The sequence below is a fragment of the Panonychus citri genome, unplaced genomic scaffold (genome assembly GCF_014898815.1).
Source record: "Panonychus citri isolate SS breed McGregor unplaced genomic scaffold, ASM1489881v1 Contig00100, whole genome shotgun sequence".
Classification (NCBI taxonomy): Eukaryota; Metazoa; Arthropoda; class Arachnida; order Trombidiformes; family Tetranychidae; genus Panonychus; species Panonychus citri.
Window position 1 is genome coordinate 182,160 of NW_026515505.1, and position 19,098 is coordinate 201,257.

The following is a 19,098-nucleotide window of genomic DNA, read 5'->3' on the forward strand; positions in this document are numbered from 1 at the left end:
GAACTGCAATCATTTTAAAACTTGAGGAGAAAAAAGTTCATCATCAGATGAAACCTTCATGGAAACACTGGTATGACAAAAAAAAAGATTCATTTAAATTTTATTTGAAAAAGTTCGAATATTGAAAGACAATTTGTTTACATGGACAATCGTTAAATTGATCAGGGTTGGAAAATGTTCAGATTACTTTGAGTTTCGATACCAAGAGCGATTCAGATTATCTTGTAATTGAGTTTGTTTCATGATATTTGAGTAAACAGTTTGTTTTCCTATTTTTTGCTACCTGAGTGTTTATATTATCATATTTGAGGTATTCACTGGCTTCCAGGTATTTATTTCAGAACTTTTCTTCAACCTCCCCTCTTTCCATCAATTGATTATCTTCAAATATGATATTTTATTATATAATATTAAAATATAATATTTGATGAGAATAAAATGTTTAGGTAAATTTTTCTTCCATAATATTTTATCTTCATCCTTTTCTGTATTCAAGTAGCATCTTTATTTTTTAGTTTCGATGTTACAATCAACTTACCTTTTTATCTAAAAGAGTGAAATAAAAAGAAAAGGAAAAAAATTGAGTTCGAAAACTTTTTTCTTTCCATTCTGTACTTTTCTTCTTCATCTTTTATCTCTATCACTTTTAACTTTTATATTCTTATTGTGATTATGTGAGTTTCCTAGAGAAAAAAAATAAGAGATGAAGATGAAAAAAGAGTTGGAACTTTTTTCTCTTACGCAACTAAAACTTTTTCATCTTCTCTTTACTTTTCCACTCCGAGCATCTCTCTCTCTCTCTCTCTCTCTCAAACTTTACAAGGAAGTAAAAGGTCACACATTTATGAGGAAGAAGAATAAAGCTCCATGTGCATATATATTCAGTGTGAACTTTTTTCTTCTTCTTCTCTTTCTGAGTTTATACCTAAAACATGAGAGGAAAAGATTGAGAGAAAGAAAAAAGTAAAGAGAAAAACAAAATATCCAAAATTGATGAGGAACCTGTTTACACTCCATATAATATTATCATCTCCATCCTCATTTCATCAACGTTACACATCTTCTTCTTCAACCTTCACCCCACCTTATCCACCTTTTCCTTTACCCTGCAAGCAGCTTCATTCAAATTCTGAATAAGCCTCATGTTACAAAATCTTGATTCATCTTTCTTATCGTTTTTCTTTGAAAATTTATTTTTAATCTTTCCCCTTTTTCTTTCTCCAAAGGTTAGAACTCATTGCAGCATAATTAAGAGAGGAGGAAAATTCTTTGGAAAAAAAAGTTCTTTTCTTATTCAGCTCAACGAAATTTTCGTTTCTGTTCTTTTTTCTCTCTCGAGAAAAGAGACTGAGCACTTTATCTTCACTTCCAATATATTCAAATGATGATGATGTTAATAATAATGATGATCTTCATGATGTTTCCTTAGAGCTTTTTTGCTTCTCTCTGATTCATTTAATTTTAGTTACTTTTTTCCTTCCCTTTATAATCTTTAGATTAAAAACTTTTCAGCCTTTAGAAATAAATTCACAACTATCAGTAGATTCAAACCCCAACTGAGTAGTATTTCATATTACTAATCCAATTAAGATAAGATATAAGCTTCTGAATCTATCATGATGACGGACTATCAACATTTTTCTTCGGGTATTTGTAAGTTTATTGAGATTGGGCGAAACGAAAACGAAAATTCTGGGCAAACATTTCGAGTTCATTGATATTACCCTGAATTTGGAAATGAAAACTAAACTTTTTACTTTGTATCATCTTCATCGTCATCATGATAACTATCTTCTTGTATCTAGTAGAAATGTACACATGCTGAGTTGTTTCAATGTTCACAAGTTTATTAGAGAGATGTTGAATTGAGTTGAACAGTTAAACTCACCCTGTGATCAGTTATCATGAGTTTAATTAAAAACTTTTCAATTTGTACAAAATTCAGACAGACAGATTATCTAGATGAATTAAACTCTAACTGTGAAACTTTAGTTGTTTTTCATTTAATTTAAACTTTCAAATGATTTCAAATGTACCTAAATATAAAAAACCTCAATCACATAAATATATCATGTATCATGAATTTGCTTTGAATAAAATGTTCAGATTTAGTTACTAATTAGTTTTTAAAGTTAATCAATCAGATGATTGTGTGAAATTTACAAAAGTTAAAAAAGAAACAAAGAAAAGTTAAAATTAGTATCCAATTAATTCATGGATTTGTTTTTAAATTTCTCATGAAATTCAATTCGATTGAGAAGGAGAAAAAAGTTCATGATGATTGAACCAAAATTAAATGCTACAACACGTATTGTTACAGTTTATTAATTGCAAACACTTAAAGTCAATCAATCAATCGATATGAATCTAAATTCATTCATGGGCCTCACTTTCTCTCTCTCTCTCTCACTCTCTCTCTCTTGCCTGATTTTCAGGGCCTTACTACATGCAAAGTTGATGGAAATGAAGGAGATGAAGAAAAAAATACTCAGGAATTTGAATTAACAACATTCGATTCATTATTGAGCTTCACCCACTTCTGTCATTGGAAATTCTGGATAAATCATTTGCTCAGTTCAGGCTGCAAAAAAGAAGCTTAGTTTTGTCCTACATACATGGTAACTTCATGGTAATTCAGAAATGTTGAAATGTCTCTGAAAAGAGTAGCAAAAAAGAATGACCTACATTTCGTCGGATCAGTAAAATAAATTGCAATTGATTGCGATTAACTATAACTTTCAAATACTTTTTTTGCTGTTGATTTCAAATTCCTAAAAATTCATACATGTAATTGTTTCAAGTTAATTAATCAATAAGTTGATGATGATGATCTCATGAAGTTGATGGCTTGATGATGAGCACTTGATGAGTTGTATCTACATTTTTTTATCACCATGAATTCAGAATCATCAACTTGAACTGAAAATTGCAACTTGAACGATTTCAAACATATTACAAGGTTCAGCATTAATATTTTCTCTCTCTCTCTCTCTCTCTCTCTCTCTCTCTCTCTCTCTCTCTCTCTCGTTAACAAATTACTCCAACAATTAAAATCTTACCTGTAACAATTTAACGTAATAATATTTGCAAAAAAGCTAAGGTAATAACAATTAATGATAATATTTACTGTATAATTATAAATACAAATTATGAGTAATTATTGTTACTTTTTTTCGTGTATCAAAAAAGGTTGGATACATACAAGGTAACCGGTAATGTGAATGGTCAACATAATGATAAGCTGAATGGAAAAAAAAGATTCACGATCTAAATTAAACGATTAGTTGACAACTTGATTAGGGTTTGGTCAGTTTAACGTGAGAGTCCATTAAAAATGTAACCCAAAAGTAATTTAATTGTAATTAACTCACGAATTTTTTGTCTCAATTTTTTAACGCAATTATCGCACCTTAATTATGATCATTATGATTAAAAATTAAGTATCAGCATTGTTATGTATCAATTGTAATAGTCGGAGAGATGAGCAAGAATGAGAGAAAGAAAAATTAACATTTCCATTCAGTTCAACTAATCAACTTTCATGATGAATTTCACGATTTACTTGTTGATTTCTCCCTCTCTCTCTTTCTTTCTCTTTCTAATTGTAACAAATGATAATTTAAGGTAATTAACAGATGATTAACAATTTAAATATTTGAAGGTTTATCATTGAATAGAAATAAAAAAAGTTCTGTTTATGGAAAATGGAATCAGATTAAATTGAAATTTATTCTCATTCACCTGAGTTGATTTACTTTCGTTTCTTTTTTTTTCTTGCTGCTTATCTTTCTCATCTTATTGACTTTCAATTGAATTTATTCATTGATCTTATTGTTGAATTTGATTAGATTTCATGATACATTGTAAATCTAATACAATATTTGTTACAATTTAATGTTGATTGAACTTTTTTTCCTTAAGATATTCTTTTCAACAATTCTATTGAACTAGTTTTTTTTCAGGGTAATTATCAGATAAGTGAGACAATGATAAATGTTACTACTAGAATTTGATGAGTTTCATAATTATCAGTGTAAAATTTTGGTGCGATGATTACAACTCATAATGAATCGAAAATGACGGAAGAAAACTTTTCTTTAGAACCATTTTCGATGTTATTATTTTCTCAATTTACAAGTTCGAAAGTGAAAGTTTCACTCTTGTTCCCATGAAGGAGGGAAATTTAAATGGTACAATGAAGTGATCATGAAATTTGATTGATTGAGATTGAGTAAAATTGAATATTAAGTTACACTGGTGAAAGATTATCAAGTGGAAAAAGAAAAACAAGAAATAAAATAAGAAATAAAAAACAAAATCGTAAACAAAACAACAGCAAAGATAAACAAGAGGTGATGATGCTCATCATCATCTTCATCATTATCGCTATCAGGTGAGCTTGTTGTTGATGATGATGATAATTTTGTTCAGTTTCAAGAATCTAAATTATAGAGGGAAAAAAACGTTTAAGCAAAAATCTTGAGATTTAAATTGTTTTATTTGATTCCTATTATCACAAGGATGAAGTAAAAAAAGATTCAAGTTAACCTTGAGCCAACATGAATTTGAATATCAACAAATTCATGCTACTATCTCATGTTGATCATTATAATGATTGTTTGGTTGTTGTTGTTTTTGTTGTTGTTAATCAAATACGGAAGAGTGAATAAATCAAACTTGACACACCCGAATGAGTGGGTGAAGAGAAATTCAATTTATTATCATTATCATCGTCAACTGATGAGAAATTATTTCTTCATCATTATCATGGAAAGTGAAAATTTCTTTTTTTTTATCTTATTCTTCATTTAGTTTCAATCTTCCTGGATTTTCAGGTAATTTTCTGTTTTCTAAATCAACAAAAGAAGTAGAAAAGAAAAACTCAAGGTGAACACAAAAGAAAAAGTTTTTTTTTCTGTTGATTTATTTCTCCAATCTCTCAACAAGAGCGGTGATGATGATGATGATGATAATCATCAGCATCTTTATCATTAATACATTATTGAAAATTGATTGTAATCAGATTGCAATTAGATTTGATTCATTTGGTTCTGGTAATGATAATAATCATAATTGAATTTGATTTGTCACATTTATGCATATAAAAGGAGAGAGACAATCAAAGCTAAATCATGATGCTGATGATAAACCAAATGATGACGATGATGATTCAGAAGGAAAGGAAAAAAAGTTCTGTTCAATCCTGTTAACCAGTGGATGAAGACATTATCATCATTATTACAGTTACATTATGATTACAAGTGATAAATAATAATACAAAATTACATCACGTTTATCACGTTAACTTGTAGTATTATTATATATATTTTTGCTCCCTTTCCAAAGATTCAGAAGCTAAATGAAAAAAGCGAGAGAGAGAGAGAGATTCAGGGTAAAGATGAAGAAGAAGATGGAGAAAAAAATTCTACTCAACTTTTTTGCTTCTCTCTCATTTTCTACTTAGAGTAATTTTCAGATAATCTAATGCAAGTTATTAACTAACAATGAAACTGTTGCAATGTCTTTTTCCCCATCATATTTATGTAAGTAAATTGTAATACAAAATAATATAATTACGATGTGAACATCACTTACTATTACTAAAGGTAAATGAAACTCAGGTAATCGCCAATTTTTCAACTCTTATCATTATCCATCTTGACATGATTATCATCATGATTTCATAAAGTAAATATGAAGATATTTTTTTTTCTTTTTCGTTCAAGATAACATGGTGATTCAGTTAAATATATGTGAGGAGATAGTGAAAGGAAAAGGAAGAGAAAGAGAATGGAAGATGATGATAAAATAAATTTGGGAGTAAAGAGAAGAAGCAGAAAAAAATAGAAAAAAAAAGTTATCTCATTTTTCACAATCAACGATAATTATCATTAACTTTGCTGTTGTTCTGTTGCTCAGGTAAATAATGATTCAATAATGATTTCTGTTGTTACATAATGATGATTAGATAGATTAGTGAGTGACTTTACTCATGGAATCAGCAGGGTGGATATTATATATACTACATGAATTAATGGTGGGGAGGAAATTGATTGTTGCACATTTTGTGGTTACATGGTTATTCATTTGTCTTCCTTTTACTACACAACTTCACTCATCATCTCACTATTATCACCGGTATCACAATATTATCTGTACACTTTTCCATTTTGTCTTCATAAACCTCTTCATTTCTCAATTCTGAATCTTTTTTTTTACCGTTTTGTTGATAATCATGAAAAAAACTTACACCAAACAACATGGATGAGAAAATCTTATTACTAATCAATCTAGATTTACCAAGGTTAAAACCAGTTAATACTTAATGCGGGGTAAGTTGTTGCTCATCATCATCTTCATCATCATTATCTTCAAAATTTACTCAGTTTTCAGTTAGAATATCTCTCCCTTTAATCATCATCATCATAATCATCTCCCAGGATCGTCAAGGTTACATCAGTAAAAAGATAAAGGGAAAAGGATGAGAAACAACAAGAAGAAAAAATCAACAGCATGTTATAAGCTTACACACACACACAACGATTGAACATTAAAATTCAATATATTATATTAGCGTAAGAACTTTTTTCAGAACTTTTTTTGGTGGAAAACCTTGAATTACCCTTATCTAAATGGGTTATAAGGAAGTTACGATTTTCACCCAAGGTCTGTTGCTTTTTTCGTCTTCCTACTTAGCGGTTCTTGTTGCTATTGCAGTTTTTTTCTGATTGCTTCTTTTGCTGGTGTAGCAACAACAACAACAATTACTACTACATATTAAATTGCCATTGATTTGCTTGAGTGTATTCCTGTTGTTCACCGAGAGCTTGAAGTTTACCCACCATGATCATGGTTATGAACAGAACTTTTTTTTTGTTATCTTTTTTTCCCCAATTCTTCAAAGTAAAAGTTTCTCTCACTCTCTTTTCCATCTCTCTCCAGGTGAAAAGGAAAATCAGTAAAGCGACAATAATAGGCCAAAGAAGAAAGTAAAAAGAGAAAAGTAAATTAATTCATAGTTTAGTTTGATAGTTCTAGTGGTGAACAAAAAAAAAGAGCTGAAAAATAATCATATTAATATGATAATTCAATTGGATTGCGAAAAGAGCTTATTTACCGTTACTTTGTTACTACTTCCATTTCCTTGTTGATAATATTTTCCTTTTATGCTTCATATTTTTGCTATATAATTGAACATTCAAATACTGATATTTTATTGGTATTACAAGAATCGTTCCCATTTCAACATATGCATATATTATTATGGTCTTATTGATAATATTAATCAGACTCATTGGAAGACACATTGGTAACAGCAGAGCGAAAATTGAAAACAACAAAATGTCTCACAATTTTGCTGTTTCTTGTTTGCCTTTCTTTTACTTGCTATCATGATGATGATGATGATATATCAAAGATTAAGATGGATTAGTGGGAGTAAAAGTATTAGCATTATTAACATTGGAAATTGTGTTGTAATATGTTATTTGACTTCCGTAATAATAATGGTTGCAAATGCAATTTCATTTTCTGTATCTCTGTCTGTTTCCATCATCTTTCAATATTACATATCATCTCATTACAAATGATGATGATGATGATGATCGTATATACATTGTTACTGTTTCGAGGCATCAAAATGATAATAAAAAAAAGTAGGAAACGATCCTAAGCTTTTGGTAACAAGGAAGATGGAAGATGAAATTGTGATGAAAAATGAAGGATGAAAATTGTAAGAAGATAAAAAAAGGTATAACATTGTTATACTTTTTTATTGTTATTTGGTTGTAGATGATGAGGATGAGGATGAGGATGATAAGGTGATCATTTTAGTTGTTTCATTGAGAGGGTGGGAATGGTCTAAGTGGGAGTATTATGGTTTGAGTTGAGAACGAAAGTGAGAAGCTGAAGAAGAAAAAAAATAAATATAATCTTGAAAATAGAGAGGAAACAAAAATGATGAAGATGATGTTGGAAATGGTGGAAAACTGAGTAAAGATTCATGAATGTTCAGATTGATTTTATTGGAGAGAAAATGAATCAAACTGAATCATGTGTTTCTCTCTTGCTATTTTTTTTCTTCTTCTTTCAATTGAAAATGGAGATGAAGATGAAGATAAAAGAGATGCATCATTTACGTTGGATATTCAATGATGATGATGATGATAATTGTGATTCTTTTTGCTTTGTGTTACCAAATGAAGCTGAATGATGATGATCAGTTTTGTAGGATGAAGATGAAAAGATAATCATATAAAAAGCAATTTTCTTTTTACGGAAGTGGTCATTTTCTGTAGCTGTTGCCAATCAACAATTTCAGGGGATTCAGAGTAAAGTGTTTGAAACAAGCTGAGAAATTAATGTTTCTCTTTTGGATTGGAGAAGACAAATGATGATGATGAGAAATAAAAAGAACAAGAATGGTGATGAGAGTATTATTGCTTCTTTAGGATGGCGAAGACAAGGTGAATGTGATGCTAACGACAATCATTAGAAGCGATGATAGGAAAGAATTTTTTTTTCTTCTATTCGATTTTCATTCTTATAAATGTATCTATCTGTCTTTGTTGAATATTCCAGAAGCTATTTGATATGTTCACAGGCTACAGGTTCTCTGTGGCTATTTTGTTTCTTGTTGCTATCGAATGAGATGATAAGAAAATGACAGAAAATGCTAAGAATTACTGAGAACAAGGAATAAAAAATAGCACAAATTGCATTCGAATGCAATGAAAAGAATAATAACAAATAATAGAATATCTTGTGGACCAATTTGGAACAAGACTAAAAGATGAACGAAGAAGATAATATGATGGTCATCATCACGATGGAAGAAAATATTGATAAAGATTCAATATAATGATAAACATATGATAGAGAAAAAGAAGAGAATATATTGAAACATTTACTATTCTCTCTTCTTCTTCCATGATCATTACCATTTTCTTTTTTCTCTCAGATTTTCATCTTCATCTTCTTCTTCTTTCATGGAGATAACATATTGATAGATTCGGTTTTATGTGATCATTTTGTTTCCAGTTTCAATCTTCATCTTATTCCATCCTCATCATCACCATCATCATCATCATCTTCTTCTTCTTCTTTTTCTTATTTCGATTCTTTTTTTCTTCCTTCCGTTTGTATTACATTTGTTTTCGAAAAAAAAACTTATTCCTTTTTTTCTTCTACCTAATGTCCTTTGGGTCTCGTTACTATCAGAACATAGAGACTCAAATGACTGTATCTTCTTCCATCTTCTTTTATCTTCCTTTTCCTCATCATCACTACCATCATCATTTTCATTCCTTTTTTTTTGTTTTCGAATTCGATTCATTTTATTTCTTTCCTCTTTTCTTCATATTCTCTTAGCTCATCAATAGTGTTGATAATAAGATGAAAGAAGATCTCGATTCTGAGAAATTCGATTGGAATGGAAATTCCTAGTTTCTTCATTACTCATTCAAGGATAATTATCTCTTTTTATTGGTCAGTTTGTTAATGAATGGATAACCAGGGATCGAAAGTAATTAGTCAATTTGAGAGAAGGAGGTTGCACTTTTTTTCTGTCACCATTATGATTAAGAATATAATCTCATGAATATTATCATAATCAACCATCATTGTGATGATTGAAATTGAATTTGCTCATTGGGAAGAGGTGAAGGTAATCAATGACTAGGAAAGTCTCCTTACTCTTTGGTTTAATAGACTTGACACTCAATAGAAAATCAATCAATCATAAATGAAGATAAAATTGATTCTAATAATCATTTGTAAACTAATCCATTGATCAATTTTCAATGTAATTTGATTGAAGGGCAACTGATCATTATCATGAGTTATCATGAATTCTCAAACATGACGGAAAAAAGAGATGAATGAGAAGATGGAAAAGAATAAGCAAAACAGTGAAGTTTTCATCCACCGACATGTTGGACATTAAAAGAATGACCAATCAACGATTGATTTTCGCTACCTAGTATTGAGCTAATGGTCACTTTCAATGGATCGTCATGAAAAAAGATGCAACGAAATTCAGCCAATTTAGCTTCGCTTTCAGAGTCAGAATCATTTCCTTTGGAATCAATAACTAATCACAATATCCTAGATATGATTCCTTTTCATTGTCTTCCACATCATCTTCATCATTCTCATCTTTTTGTTATTGTTTTTATTATTAATACATAACAATTTCTTTTATTTGAATCCATTTTATACGCACAATTTAAATTTACAATTTCTTTTTATTAACTTTTCCCAATCTCGCCATTTTCATCCACCGTCATTATCATTGAATCAATATTTTGGCTTTCGAATGAGGTAGAAATCAAAGTAAAGGTTAGAATTGAGACTTTTTTGAAGCGATGTTTCTGATAACTACTACGATGGGAGAAAATGTAAATAAATGTATGAGCAATTTGAGTGTTTGGTTTGTTTATATTTTTGTTTGAAAAAAAAGTTTTCGAAAACGAGATGATAACTAAAAACGTTGAGAGACAAAAAAATAACTGAATGTATAATATAATATATAATGAAAAAATCTATTGAGTTTGTTGGGTGAACAGAAAAACGAAAGAAGATAAAAGTTAAAAGAAAGAGAAATGATGATGATATAAAAACAAAAGAGAGGGAGAGAAAGGAGAAGACAAAAGAAAGGTGAGAAAATCTCTTTTTTTCTGTGATGTAATTAAATTGTGGTGATGATAATGGTGCTTGTTGTTTGTTGTATTTAACTGGAGAGTGAGGGAGAGCGAGAGAGAGAAGACAAAGAGAAAGAATTGGGAATAATATTAATAGTTCGGAAAAGGCAAAATGTGACAGGAAGATAGAGAGAGAGAGAGAGAGAGAGAGAGAGAGAGAGAGAGAGAGAGAGAGAGAGAGAGAGTGTGTGTGTGTATGAGAGATAAAGAAGGGGATGGTCATCAAGATGCTAATGGTCACTTCCTTTTTTTCACCTTTAGTTGATTTTCTTTTGTTTTTCTTTTTATTTGTTTGGCCGATGCACAATAAGATTAATCAACGAATCGAGTGCAAGCCTTTTTCCACTTGCATTGAGTACACCAAGAGTCTCGATTGTCCATACCATAAACTTTTCGACACTTTCGAGTCTCGGTTCGGGTTCGACGGGTCGGCGATATGCTTGACCCCTTAAGGAGGGTCGTTGCAATCCCTGTGGTTGATGGAGATGAAGTGGATGAAGATAATGATGAGGCCGATAATGAGGTTGAACTTGATTGTAATAAGCTTGTCCATTGGTTACTAGAAGCGTTGTTATTGGCATTGGTAGTTGTATTTGTACTCAGGGTTGGGTTGTTGTTACTTGATGAGATGATACTAGTAACGGTGTTACTGTTTGTCTTATTGGTACCGCTAATTGTTATGGTTCCGGTTAATGTTGGGTTGGTGTTATTTCCCGATGACTTGATGTTTATTGGGCTTGAAGTGTTACTACTCAATCGCATAACTTTGGAAGGAGCTTTTGGCGAGAAAAAGTTCACTGGACTTGAACTTGAGGTGATAAAAGATGCTTGAGATTGGTTATGGTGATGGTTATTATGAATGTGTTGATTGAGATGATGATGGTGGTGATGATGTGAATTTGAAAAAGAGTAGCTAGAATTGCAACTAGCATTTGATGAAGATGCTGATGATGAGTCAATAACTTTTGTTGACCAACGATGGGCAACCGATATACCGGGAATGTTGATCGGGCTTGATATCACTGTCTTCCTTTCCGGTTCCGGTTTAAATTGGGCACTGATAAAAGTTTGCGTCACAGATGATGATGGTTTAAGTTGTTGTTGATGGTTAAAGTTTTGCACTTGTTGGTTTTGTATTTGAATTTGTTGCTGTTGTTGTTGTTGTTGCAATTGTAACTGTAATTGTAATTGTTTTTGTTGCGCTTGATATTCAGGATCCTCGTGTGGAGGTCGTGCCATATCAAGATGACTCCAAGTGGGTGAGGGAGCAAAGAAAAGGAGGGAGGAGGCCGAACTGAGTGTCGGACTTAAATTGTAATTTGTACTGTGAGGTGACTCTGATGAACTCGAGACTGGAGACAATGGCCCCAGGCTACTATCATTAGAAGATGAACTATCTTTACAGCTAATATTGTCATCGATTTCCATTTCCTCTTCAATTTCGGCGTAATAAAATTCCTCCTCATGATCATTTTCCTCTTCACTGGCGTTTTCACTTCGTCTAAAAAATCATAAGGAAGAGAGGGAGAGAGAAAATTATTAATTAATTAGTTAATTACTTGGAACATGATCATTATCATCGACAATGATTTAATCGAAAATTAAATTTTCGGCAAAAAGATCGTTAAACTTACCCAAGATGGACAGTTCTAATATGTTTTTCGATTGATTCGACAAGATCACATCGAAGGCCACATCCACGCCATGTACATTTGAACACAATTCTTCGAGCCTTCTAATTAGATTAAAGCAAAAGAATGCACGATAAGTATAAACTTTCTAATTCTAATTACAATTAATTCCTCTAATTAATGATTATGATGAGCAATTAGATGAGAAGTTACAACTAATCCCATTGGGAAAAAAGTAAAAATAAATCTAAGACAATGAGCTTAATAGATTAAATTAATACATTTATAAACATTATCATCGTCATGCTGATCATCATGATGATACATTTGTGAAATACAATATGATAAAAATTCATATTTAGATCATGATACTTGGCATGGTAAATGAATACTACATCAATATAATTGAATACGAAATAAATATAACAAAATACTAATAAGAAACTAAAGAAGAAGATAAAAGTTGATTGTTGGTAGAAATCAAATAAAAGTCTGATTGATTCTAACAGAATAGACAAAGAACAAGTGAGAGAGAGAGAGAAAGAAATATCTTCTCTGTCTAAATCATCATTAACATCTTCTTCTTCCTGTTCATCTTCATCCTTCTTTCAGTCATCTTACCTCAGCAATTGTTTGTATTGGATCATCAATAATAAAATCAATTGTTTCATCCATATCGATTCCTTCATCCTTATGAATAATAGTTAATCCATTAATTTGATTATTATTAACATTCGAATCATTATTATTTATATTTCCTTTAATAGTTTCAACATGGTTATTGTTAATCTCGATGGCAATTGGCGAAGCGGCAGTGGATCGCTCTTCGTTAATCGTCGGTGGTGACGGTGTATTTGATCGGCTGGCAGCAGATCCAAACTCGACACCAGAATCGATGCTTTTCACCGAGACTGAGTAAATTCCTGATAAAGAGAAAAAAACAAAAATAATAAAATCAAATTTTCATTTCAAAGTCGAAATATGAAAGAGAAAAGAAAGCAGAGAGAGAGAGAGAGAGAGAGAGAGAGAGAGAGAGAGAGAGAGAGAAACAAAAATATCAATAACAATAAACAGCAACATGATAATTACTTGTAACAATTATAATTAATCAATTAATTAATAGTTGAGCTTAAATACAGACATCAAATTGCATTGATTATCATTTTAACCGTACAGAACCGATTTAAATTGCTAAATTTACAAATTAATCACTAAATGCAATGATGGAGAGAAAGAGGTTTAGTTAGATTACGCAATTAGTAGCAAATAAGCAATAATTGAAATTGTAAGCAAAAAGCGATGCAAATACAAACATAAACTCACTCACACACACATACAATTTGTAATGCAATATCAATTATTAAGCTCATTATTATATCAACCATGCATTTGAGTAATGTAATTAGTTATATGCACTTTTCATGAGTGCATATAATAAACATATCTGATGAAAGATGATACAATCATTGATGTGATCATTGATTTTTAGGATTTGGATGATTACCAAAGCAAACGGAATAGCAAAGAGATGAAGAAGAAAAAAAGTAAAAGATGAAAAGTCAAACAATGTATTAAGAATCATGATGATGATGATCAATTTTTGTTCTTCTATCATTTTTCTTTACATGGAGAAACTTTTCCATCATTAGAAATATTCTTGACCATTAGAGTATTATTGAAGAGAATTAAATGAATAGTGGACACAAAGAGAGAGAATTAAAGAGGGTGGGCAGTTAGATAATAACAAGGTGCATGAAAAAGATTATATTAAAAAAGAGAAATAGAAAAGGAGAGAAAGAGAGAGAGAGAGAGAGAAATAATAAGAGGCGACTTTTTTTCCATGGTGTTTTTCCAATGAAAACAATGAAAAAAAATCCATAATTACATTCACAAGTAATCAAGAAAACCAGAAAGAGAGAAAAGAAAGAAAATGATGATGATGATTATGGTGATGATGATGAAAACTCCCAAAGGAAGAGAGAAATTATAAAAAGAGAAAAAAACAAAAACAACATCACTCATAACTATTTCCTTTTTATCATCTCTTTCCCTTTACTTTCATCTCTCTTTTTCTTTCTTTCTTCTGTCTCTCTGTCCCTCCACCTCTCTCTCTCTCTCTCTTTCCCTATCTGTCTCTGTCTTTCTCTCGTTTGCAAACCTGAGATGAGGAACAGAACAGCTTCATTGTAATCTGACCTGAGGCAAGAATTGAAACAGTTTAAGGGCTGGTTGATCCTTAATTATGTTTGTTATTACAATGAGGTACAACACACACCCATAAACACAATGCGAGAGAGAGAGAGAAAGAGAGAGAGGAAGTAAGAAGACCTTCATATCTCCTTTCTCTTTCTCTCTTTTCTTGCCAACCTTCAACAAGAAATGAAAATGAAAGTTGATTAGCAAAATGACCTTGTTTACCCACACAATCAACGCTTATAACGTTTTTAAAGTTCCAAAACGTTACTACGTTAACTTTTTTCTTCTTTTTTTGCATTTATGTCATTTTCTTTATTCATCTCGTTCCATCGCACTAACTTAATCTCTCTCTCTCTCTCCCTTTTATCATTCAAAATTTGCCTTTTCCCTCATTTTTTATCTTTATCTTTTTATCCTTATAATATTTTATGCTAAACTTTTTCTTCTTCTTCTTCTATCAATTTGAAAATGGTCAAAAAATGTTTGAAATTGATGAAATCCTTGAGATGTGAAGGTAACCTGCTTGTACAACTTACAGGGTGTTGAGAAAATTTAGGCGAAAATAGGGAAATTAGTGGCTCCCCCTTTCTTTTTCTAATGTTAATCTATCAAAAGCGACCACTAAAAATCAATTGTTATCGCATCAACAGAAAAGGGAAAAAGTTATTCACCCCCATTGCCGATTCTTAAATTTTCGCAACACTCTTTATATATTTCGCTTTCTGTATGTATATAAATCTCTCTCTCTCTCTCTCAAGAGCCGCTTCGCTATCACAGTTAATGGTTGTTAGTTTAGCTTTTAATTCAGGTTACTGTTAAATAAGAAAAAAAGTAGTTACTTTGATTACAGGTAAGGTAAAAATTCCGGTTATTCGGTTGAATGTAGAAAAGGAGATAGAAGAAGAAAAAATCAACTGAACTGAATAAAGCTTAACTGAACTGAACAGAAAACTTTCATGTGAGTGAGAGTCGGAAAGAGAGAGAAAAACAAAAGTAACGTTAGAAAAAAGAAAGAGTAAAAAGAAAGAGAGATAGCACAAGAAAGAGAAAAAAAAGTCGATTAATGTTATATATTAATTTGCAAAACTTTTCAACTGAACACACGATTAATATCAATAATAATGATACTTTATCATTATCATTATACTATTATACCATTGAAACAACAATAGTCGAGAGTTGGAGAGAGATAGAGAGAGAGAGAAAAGAAGAAAAAAATTTCTGAAACAATTTAAAAAAGAAAATGTAATTAACTCAAGTAATCGTAATGGTGTTTATCATTAGTGAATTTGTATTGTAATAATTGAGAAATTGAATTGAGCTTTTTTTTCTCTTTTTTCAAAGAATTTGGAATTTTTCTTACCTCTATCAGGAATGAAAGTAGATTTAGGAGAACATGAAAGACTCATGAGTACCATGGCAGCCATACAATCATCCATAACTGGATCATCTCCATCTTCGAGACTGTTACTTGGACGTCGTTTTCGTCCTTTTCGTAATTCAATGGTCACCGGCGACATTTTGTTTATTCCAAGGTTCCAATTAGTTACTTTGTTATCTTTTTCTTGGTTGATTTTCCTCACTAATCAATGATCACCCAAAACAAACAGTTCCAGAGGATTATGATGATAATCAATATTGAGATTAAGTGATGATGATGAGAGAACGATGATCGTCAAATGAATAATCACAAGAACATTTTTTAAATTTAAATTGAGTTTTTTTTGTTTTCTTTTATTCGACTTTTCCAATTGGATTCCTAATGGTTCCTTTTTTTTGCTTTGATTGATTCTTTTTGATTCTGTCAATTCTTGTTTCTTTCTTGTTGATGTAGTTCCTCTTCCGTCAACAGGATTCCCTTTTTGTTGTTACTCTTTATTATTAGTTGACTTCTGGTATCGGTTGTTGATTTTCTGTTGTTGTTTTTTCACCGAGATTTTATTCACCGGTAGTCACACACATAACAAGGCATTAAAATACAAATAAATTGGACTTGATGTTTGATGTGTGAGTGAGTTGATCATGATTATCATGGTAATGAAGGTTTCATGTTACCGCAATTGCAAGTTTCATGATGTAAACAGTTTTGTCAAAATGTGGGAGGAGGAAGGGGAGGAGAGAGAGAGAGAGAGAAGGAGAGAAGGGGAGAAGAGAATAAAAAAAAGTTATAAATTAGTGAGTGAGAGAGAGAGAGAGAAAAAGAGAGAAGAGAAAAGCAATAGAAAGGAAAAAGTGAAATAACAGAAAACCAACAGTAAAGAATTTTCTTTGTTTACACTTTTTTCTTTCATTTTGACAGTGAAGAAGAGAAAGAGGAGAAAAAGAGAGAAAGAGGAAAAGAAAGAGAAAAGAGAACATGTTCTTCTCTCGGGAGAAGAAAAACTTACCGTTTTCTTCTCTTTGTTTCGTTTTTCTCTTTAAACGATTGATGATAATGATCACTAGTTCCAAATGATAATAAGAAGATGATATTGAGCTTTTGAAAGTCAACCTTTTTTTCAACGAATCACAAAAAAGAAACAAAAGTGTCGACAGTTAACAAGGAGAAGAAAAAACAATAATTAAGTACAATCAATTTGCGGCGTTAACACAAGTAAACACTAACTACGACGAGAGAAAAAAGTTGAATCAATTGTTGAGATAAACACTGAGAGAGAATGAAATTGATGATTGGATTAAATTTACTTGAAAGATTGCGAATTAAAATGATGAGGCAAACAATTTGTTGCGAGAGGAAGGAAAGTAATTAAAAGAAACACTCTTTATGTAGAAAAGGTAAAGATTTTGACGTTTTGATGTTACGATCTGTTTGAGTTGAATGTTGTTGTTGTTTCTCTTGGTATCAAGTGTTAATGGTTTGCACCAGAAAAGAGAGAGAGAGAGAAACTGAGAGAGAGGGAGAGAGAAAAAGAAGAGAAAAAACTGGTTTACTTTTCGTCGTTACTGGTTCCCTTGTTTTCTCTCTCTTTTCTCTACTTGGAATTAAAAATTATCTCTACTTATAAGAAAATTTATATATTTATATTTGTATAAATATATAACATTAAAAGAAATTTTTTCTATTTCTTTTTCTCTCTCTGTTGTCAAGAGACTGGTGATGATGATGGTGATATAAGACTCCAAATCTGATGGTGAAGATGAAGATGAAAGCACCAGAAAGAAAGGAAAAATTATTCTAATATGACAGGAAGAAGATTGTAGGTCAAGCTTTTTTTATATTTAAAGACTTGAGAGAGAGAGAGTGAAGGATAAATGTTGGTGATGGCGGAAAATCTGGTTATGTTGTTGTTGATGATTGAGCTTTTTCTCCTTTTTATCTTTCCATCTCTTACTTGCTTTTTTATTTTCTCTCTCTCTCACTCTTGGGTGTTGATGGTAAACCGGTGATGTTTATCTGCTGTTGTTGTTGTTGTTGTTGTTTCTGTTTTAATGAAACAAGTTGATTAAGAGAGAGTTAATTTAGTTCACCAGATTAATATAATATTTAGATTCTTTTTCTTTCTATTTGTTTTCTCTAAAATTCAACAAGAAAAAAACGATGTTCACAAAATAGAAAGTATCTTTTACGGATATATACAATTTAGATAGATATTGTTGATTGATTATTGATAAATATCAAAGAAAAAGTAATAAGATGTAGACACTTAAAGGAAAAAAAAATGAGGCAGAAAATGAGACAAGATAAGATGTTGTTGTTGTTGGTTGATGAGAGAAGGTAAAAAAAGCTTCTGGGTGATGGTGATTATGATGATGATGAGATGAATTTGTGAAGATGATTTTATAAGCAAGTAAAAAGAAGAGAAATTAGAAGAGAAGAGAAAAAAAACCAGAGAATTTTGTTTGTTTGTTTGTTGTTCAGTTGAACGTAAAAATTAATAGAAAATGAAGGTTTCTCATTAACTATTATGTTGAAGGTGTTGATGATAATCTTGGTGATTCTGATGGTTTTACCGTTGATGTGGTGGTTGTGGTTGTTGTTGATGTTGATGATGATGATGAGGATGTTGATGTTAACTGTTCCAGATGAGAAATAAAACTAAACATTGTTAACCAAATAAGGAATTTATTTATATATATTTGAGAATTAGGAGAAAATGTTGTTGTTGTTGTTGTTGTCTTTTCTTTTTGTATTCTGTACCTTCAAGAACGAGAAAATAATCTGAAGAGAGAAAGATGAAGACGAAAAAGAGAATGAGAGAGGCTAAAGTAAAAAAGAAAGTTCAAAGGAGAAGAAAATAATCGAAGTCAGAAAAAAATTAAATCGACTGAGAAAAAATCGATGACTCGAAATTAGTCGAAAAAAGCTGAAAATCCGATGACAAAATGAATCGAATATCTATTAATTTATTAGCTAATTGAATAGAAAAATTTCATCAAACTCAAATTGTAATTCCGGTTTTTGACTCAGTCGACTCTTATTTAGTTCAGTCGACTTTAGTCGACCGCCATGATTTTTCGTCAGTTACTTGGCTAAAACTGACTGATATCAATAATTTCGGAAATTTCCATGTTCCATCTAGCGAACACCGAAAAAACCAAAGTACCGGTTACATTTTTTTTCTTTTCGTTTT

At 30.9% G+C, this 19,098-nt stretch overlaps 1 protein-coding gene across 1 annotated transcript; it reads right to left on the reverse strand.

Moving 5' to 3' along the window:
* Positions 1-10,417: 10,417 nt before the first annotated feature.
* On the reverse strand, positions 10,418-18,724 carry LOC128388501 (zinc finger protein 704-like). Its single transcript, XM_053347909.1, has 5 exons — positions 16,915-18,724; positions 15,891-16,519; positions 12,953-13,254; positions 12,335-12,435; positions 10,418-12,201 (listed from the first exon to the last, which is right to left on the reverse strand). Exons 2-5 carry the CDS (start codon positions 16,045-16,047, stop codon positions 11,013-11,015), a joined length of 1,749 nt encoding a protein of 582 aa, XP_053203884.1. The 5' UTR covers positions 16,048-16,519; positions 16,915-18,724; the 3' UTR covers positions 10,418-11,012.
* Positions 18,725-19,098: the final 374 nt, after the last annotated feature.